General features: G+C 38.3%; 1 protein-coding gene across 1 annotated transcript; it reads right to left on the bottom strand.

The window, feature by feature from the left end:
* Positions 1 to 907: 907 nt before the first annotated feature.
* On the bottom strand, positions 908 to 3528 carry LOC150081464 (uncharacterized). The gene is made up of 2 exons (XM_090379317.1): positions 3422 to 3528; positions 908 to 2288 (listed from the first exon to the last, which is right to left on the bottom strand). Exons 1-2 carry the CDS (start codon positions 3428 to 3430, stop codon positions 963 to 965), a joined length of 1335 nt encoding a protein of 444 aa, XP_090235443.1. The 5' UTR covers positions 3431 to 3528; the 3' UTR covers positions 908 to 962.
* Between the last annotated feature and the right edge of the window lie 3438 nt (positions 3529 to 6966).

Here is a 6966-nt window from a genome sequence, read left to right as displayed (position 1 = left end):
ATCAGACATATTTAAAGTTAAGAAACCAGGTTATTCAGATATTTCCTCTAACAGCAGTAAAAAAGCAGAATTGTAAGTTCAGTTCGAGTATTTTTGGTCAATACGTCATGGTTTAGTGATTCATTAAAAACAAGAATAAAAGTAGCTTTTTATTTGCTTTCATCACCTACCTGAATTTCAAATTCATCTTTTATTTGCCATGCTTTATTCAGTAGGCGTATTCCTCTATTTTTCTTTTATTATTTCCAGTTTTAAATAAACAAAAGAATGATCAACTTCTCAGTAGATGCTAAGCATATTAAGTACAGAAGACAAAAACCTTTTAATCTCAACGACAGCGACACCTGGTGTAAAATTAGTTATTGTTACATAATTAATAAATGTTAAAAATTATTTTTTGCATTCTTCACCTACTTGGATTTCAAATTCGTTTTTTATTTGCCATGATTTATTCAATAGGCATATTATTTGCCACGAAATAATAAAAGAAAAATACTTCCTGTATTTTTATTTTATTATTTACAGTTTTTAATAAACAAACGAGTGATCAACTCAGTAGATGCTAAGCATATTAAGTACATAAGAGAAAAAACCTTTAATCATAATGAGGTTTGCCAGCGACACCTGGTGTACAAATTAGTTATTGTTACAAAATTAAATAAATATTAAAAAATTGTTTTTATGGTACGTCTGAGATACAGATATCTTGGTATATCGTTGGTATACTCAAACAAATTCCCTGTTTGAGTTGATGCGCAACCCAGTCTCTTAAAATTTTAAAATATACACGTATAATATATATATAAAAAAGGTGTGTACATAAATTTATACTTTTAACATCCTTAAAAAAATGAGAACTTAACACCACTGTATCAGCGATAATGTAATTCAGTTAATCAGCCAGCAGTTAACATAAATTAAATCTTTTATTCAGAAAGAGATACAACACTAATGACATATAACTAAAATCTTGGGCCATCCTGATAGTAAACATGAGAGGGAATTATAAACGATCCAAATCCACCAACGGTGCTGGGATGATCGAATATAGACTGTTGGGGTTGTACAACTGGAGGACTTAGGGGATGGAATCCAGTGGCATAGGGAGGAAGTGGAAGAGTGGCTTGCGAAGGAACTGATGGTTGCGGAATCACATAATTTGGAGCACCGTGATTGATAAAAGTTTGTGTATGTGGTCTGAAGGGGTACATCGGTGGAAAGAAATCTGGTCCAGCTTGGTCGACAGAGGGCGGTCGAATACTTTGCAATATCTTCTGCAGAGAGTCGTCTTTTGTTTCACCTCCATTTAACTCATCTTTTTTTCCGCTGTCCTCTGAAGTGGTATTGCCACTGATATTGATAGGGACTACCGAATTCAAAGGTGGATAGACCCCGTGGGTGTTGAAAAATGCATCATTTTTATCAACGGGATTATTTAGTTTATTAACATCATCACTAGTTCCTGAATAGATAACTGAGAAATAAGGATTTTGAATTACTTGAGTATTATTTTGCAGAAGGGGGTGCACAAAGGAATCAGGCAGTGGAGGAGGTTGGAAATTAAACTGGGGATACAAACTCGTGCCGTTTACTGCGGTGGTGTTTTCCCCTTCAGGAAGTTCTCCAGATATTGGGAACGTGGTTTCGTTTCCAGTGAAATACGGAAAAGGCTTGAGGAATATATCCGGAGTGGCAAAAGGTGGTTTAGTGAGATCCATGTTGGCCAAAGGGGAGTGATTGTAAACTTGGAAGTTGAAGTACGAAAGCGGGTCTTGAGTTTCATTGGTGGCCGTTGCATTTTCGTCCGTTGGAGGAGCACTTGGCAAGCTACCATTGAAAGTAAATGGCGGTTGTAAAAAGATGTCCGGAGTTGTAAAAGGTGGCTTCGAAAAGTCAATGCTGGATAGTGGTGGATAGAGAGTGGCCGGTTGTACCGCGGAGACAGAGTTCCCAGATTCGTTGGAATTACCTTCAACTTTTTGATCTTTTTGCAGAGCCTTAAGTATAGCTGTGAGCTTTTCAGGATCGGTGATTATACCATCCAGGGGTTCGTGTGGTTTGTAGGCACTAAGAATCCGCAGTCCCATGTGATCGTTGACGTATGTCAAAATATGTAGTCTGTTCTTGTCGTCATAGTAGGGATACGTTCCAATTCCGTGAGCGAAAAACGGCAGTGGTTGAGTGTAATTTATAGCTGGAGGAACAACTGTTGTTGATGTAGGAGCTGCTGTAGACTCCTGTTCACAAGACAGTTCAATTCTCAATAGCAAAACTGCCACAAAAGCAACCTGCAACAGAAAAGCGGAGAGTTAAACTTGATTCTGGAATCCAATGTTAAATTGCAACCATAAAAGCTAGGATAAATAAAAATGAGCACAAAAAAAGTAACTTAACTTATGGACACTAGTGTAAATAGATACATAATGATCAAGAAGGCCTTCTGCCGGCCGGCTCTGTCTTCAGATTACCCCTGACATTGGTATTAGTATCATTATAACACTGGCATAAATATCAGGCGGTCACTGTGGTTTTTTGTTCCTGGCAATTGGTTTTTCATCCAGAAAACCGACCGAAGAATAAATGTAATTACAACACAATATTTCCTCTGTCTCATAGCCTTAATTGCTTTAGCAACACACACACACACACACACACACACACACACACACACACACACACACACACACACACACACACACACACACACACTGCGAAGGAAGCACCATTTGATCATTGATTCATTCTTAACAACGTTGAGCGACTCCAAAGCGTTAAGTGTGAAACTGTCATCCTCGATCGCATGTTCCATGATCGAATAAAGTTTAAATTTCAAATTCTAACCAAAACAATTCAAACTGTGGCAAATAGGATTGCCACACTTTTGAATTGTGGAAAACGTTTCTTTGAAGTCTCCATATAAACATTCAGCTTTGCCATATTCATGTAAACTTTATACCCCTGATATATAAAGATAAGCTTTATAAACTGTACAGGGGCAGTTTAGACCTCCTATTTCAAAAAATAAAATGAATAAATAAAATAAACTATTCTTTACTGTAACTGCAATAAAATGCTTTCAGCTGCTTCCAGATAATCCTGGACATCATGGACTCTCGATAGCATGCCATTAATAGAGTTCATTAGGTTGTAAATTCGAATCTGCGATATTGCCACAAATACATTGGTGCATTGGACTCATTTAAGGTTGGAAATTCTGCCGCGTGGAAAAATAAAATCGCATGACGTAATACAAGAGCCAAAGTGGCGGTTCCAATAAGTTGTCCATTAATTTCTTTCTTTCTTAAGTTCCTTGAAAGGGTAATTAACCCAATACGAAACAAGAGTCAATTAGCATTTATAATTAATATTTAGAATTTAAAACAAAGGCAAATGAGAGTTAAAAGAAGTGGACAAAACTTACCGCAAACATGTTGCTCCTATTCCGAGTCGAGACAGGCAAATCTTGCTTGGGCGTCTACCTGGTTCTTTTATAGATATGATCAGGTACAATAAGAGCGACCTTCGTGTTCTTTTAGGACATTCGCCAATGGTGGAGAAAAAAAGACAATATCAAGGTTTGGGCTACATTTCCGGAAGCAAACGCTGGTTGCTGGCTGTCCTTGACAAGAGACGCTGCCCCAGAAAAAATGGAGCTCTCACCACGCCCAAAAGTTAAGGGGAAATGTGGGTAAACTAGATCTAACCAAGTACCCGTGGACACACTTTCTCTTTCAGTACACAGATGGATACAAAAACAAGTGCCATGGATCAAACTCTCTGTTAACGACACCACACCAGTTGAAAAACTGAATAAGCAGATTTTTTTAAAACTACGCAAAAGTTTTAATCATAAACTACGCAAAAAAGGAATTCCCATTTTTTCCACCATATTAAAACACTTTTTAATGTAAGATTGTGTTTCTAAATTTACACATTAGAAACACCATCTTATAAAAAAAGTCTTAATAAATTTTTCTTCTGGTAGCCAATAAAATTAGGAAAATTTTTATTTTATTATTCAGGATTAATTTCGAAATCCAAATCAGCTTACAAAAACAGGTATTCGTGTCCAAAGCAAGAGACGATTCCAATTATTTAACGTCATTTTCTCAAATTTTAACTGAAGACCAAAAATGCGCAATTGAGGAGGAATGCACAGAATGGGAAAATAACACTCAATAGATAATAAAAATCGCAAATTAAATTGTTTGGGGTAGTTTTTGACTCCATTTGCAGCTTTTGACCATTTGTGTACTGCATGGCAACTCACATTGAGCAACTTTACAACTGCTTTGTCCGAGTGTTGTCACTAGAGACCACCTGCTTTCTGATGAGGTACCAGTTAGTCCTGAAGCAGGATGTTGAAACAGTCTCACTTTTTAAACGAATGGCTATTAATTTTTGGCGAGGCCACTGTTTGAAAGTAGTGCAATACCAGGGCAATTCATTGCAAAGGCAAGTTTGTTCTGCTGTGAGATGGATAAAACAGATTGAAGGACAAGATAGTCCTGAAAGCATCTTATATCACTCTTTTCTTTGCGTGGATTCTTAAAGACAAATGCGATCATTCATATGAGTGGCGGATTGCTCAATCGCTCGGCCTACGGCAGAAGTACGTGCACTTTGAGTGATCATGGTGCAGTCCCGAGGGACTACGAAATACGGTGATGTTCTTGTATTCCTGTCAACTTGACCCAGTGCATGGGGGAGATATTCTGATGATGGATTTGTGTTCCATCTGCTGTTCTTTTAAGAAAGCTACAGCTCAGATTATGAAAACTCTTTTAGAGTTACAATAAAATTCATTTAGGATTATCTTTTAAAGGATATTCGCTATATTAAAAGTTATCGATCTGGGGTGGGGAGGAGTCCATATTTTCCTGATCTGGTCACTCTTTCTGGACAGAGGCAAAGAATGCTTAGAACTAATTTATAAACAACCGCAAAAGACTTCAGAGAATTTTAAACAGCGATTGAAAAAAGGAGTAAATCAACATTCGAGAAGTCCCTTTGAAGATTTTTGTTTTTTTAAAACAATGCGAGGTATTAGGTCAAGGAAAACATCTTCGCTACATCGGGGACATCTTCTAGGACGCTGCGATGAGAACAGACAGAGGTGTTCCCAACTAGAATAGCTTGACATTCTCTTTAAACATTTCCTCCTCTGCAGGGCCCATAAAACTGGAAATGGGTGTTAATTAAAGCGCACTAATTGCAAATTAAACTGCTGATCAGTCGCCATTTCAAAATGTCTTCTTTATTACCAGGTACACGAAATAGGAGAATTCAAGGAGGGTTTCAAAGACTGTTTAATTGTAATCTCACGTGACTAGAATGAACAGTGAATTGGTACAGGTCACTAGAATTAATTTCTCCCCTGAAGTCATCATAAACGTTTATTAATTTTAAAAGACCCCACTCAGATCTCTCGGAAATCTAGAGAGCCATTTTCTTCACATGGTTGGATCAAGTGGGTAAAAACTTCACTTTCAGGTGACCTTGGGTATTTATTCCTTCTGTTAGAGAAAAACTATCCCTCCACATTAGACCGATTGGCCTAATGTGGAGGGATTGGCCTAATGTGGAGGGATTCTATATTCTCTATTTTATGTGAAGTTATTAACAAAATCTTCAGTAATCAAATTGCTGAGGATAGCCCTGAAAGCAGGGTATTTTTTTTAATGCTGTTAATTAATAATTTCATTAATAATAATAATAATAACTAGGGGACTCCGCCCCCTGCTCGCTTTGCTTGCCAACCCCGCGCACGCTTTTCTATGTAAAATGTAGAGGTATGACGGAGTAAGTCAAATCTTTTCTACGTAAAAGACACATCTGTCGAAACACAACGACCTATGTAATTATTTACCTGCTCATTTGAAGTGATGTAATTGCCCCGCCCTCCTCTCCCATTGGCTCGAATAAATATCATTTGGTACCATGCCCATTACGGGGTGGAATTCCCCATTAGGGAGAAATAATAATAGAATAATCGCATGAAACAGAGCAACGAAATGAATACGCTCGTCATGTGAAAAAACTACAAAGTAACCAAGCTAGAGATCGATATGACAATCTAAAGGATGACACTACATACCAAGTAGTTGAAATGCTTTCTGACTGTTCAGGTCACAGAACAGCGAAGATTATGGTCACGAAGACCCTGATAGCTCCCGTAATCCTGGAAATTATCAAGTAGGATGTGAGCGACCAACTACAAAGAATATGGACAACATCGAACCAGAGGAGGAACAGCAAGTAGAAATGCAACTCAGAGCAGCTGAAGTAGAAACTGGTGAGGTCATGACATCCAAAATAGAAGAAAGTAGAAGAATGCCCTAACAGAATTCGAAGGAATGGAACTTACAAAAGATCCACGTTATACCGAAGCGGAGACCCAATAGAATCCTGCTGGAAGTTACGGACCACCTCAATCGGCGAATTATACCGGATTACATCAACAACAAAGCAACGCTGAAGATCTTCCACAAGGCGTGGACTGTGCTGTCGTAGCAGCCACCAGGATCAATGGAAGAGAAACCAGTGACCAGCAGCAGAATAAAGGGAAGAAAACAAGGAACCGCCATTAAGTAAAAGAAAGCTTCAGCAAAAGATTGAAGAACTAAGAGTCAATATGGGTTAACTGACTCAGTACCAACGGGGTAATAGAAGTATAAAGCAGATTGTAAAAGTGAAGAGCATCCTCAAGAAAGACAACATCCACAGGATGTTGAGACAAGAGACCAAAAATCAGAGAATCGGAGAATACTTAGACACTCTGAAGTAGAACCTTCTCTCACTCAGCAAGAGACTACGCTGATACGAAGAGAGCGCCCACAGCAAAACAAACAATCGGATCTTCGATGAAAACTGAAGAGCCTTCTACAGAAGTATCGGACAAGAAGGGAAAGAAAGTAGCAGACCATCGGAGCAGAAGGCGATTGAGGAGCTCTGACGCAACATATG

The sequence above is a fragment of the Mastigoproctus giganteus genome, chromosome 8 (genome assembly GCF_048544385.1).
Source record: "Mastigoproctus giganteus isolate SK-2022 chromosome 8, ASM4854438v1, whole genome shotgun sequence".
Taxonomy (NCBI): domain Eukaryota; kingdom Metazoa; phylum Arthropoda; class Arachnida; order Uropygi; family Thelyphonidae; genus Mastigoproctus; species Mastigoproctus giganteus.
This window is presented reverse-complemented; position numbering and strand designations above follow the sequence as displayed.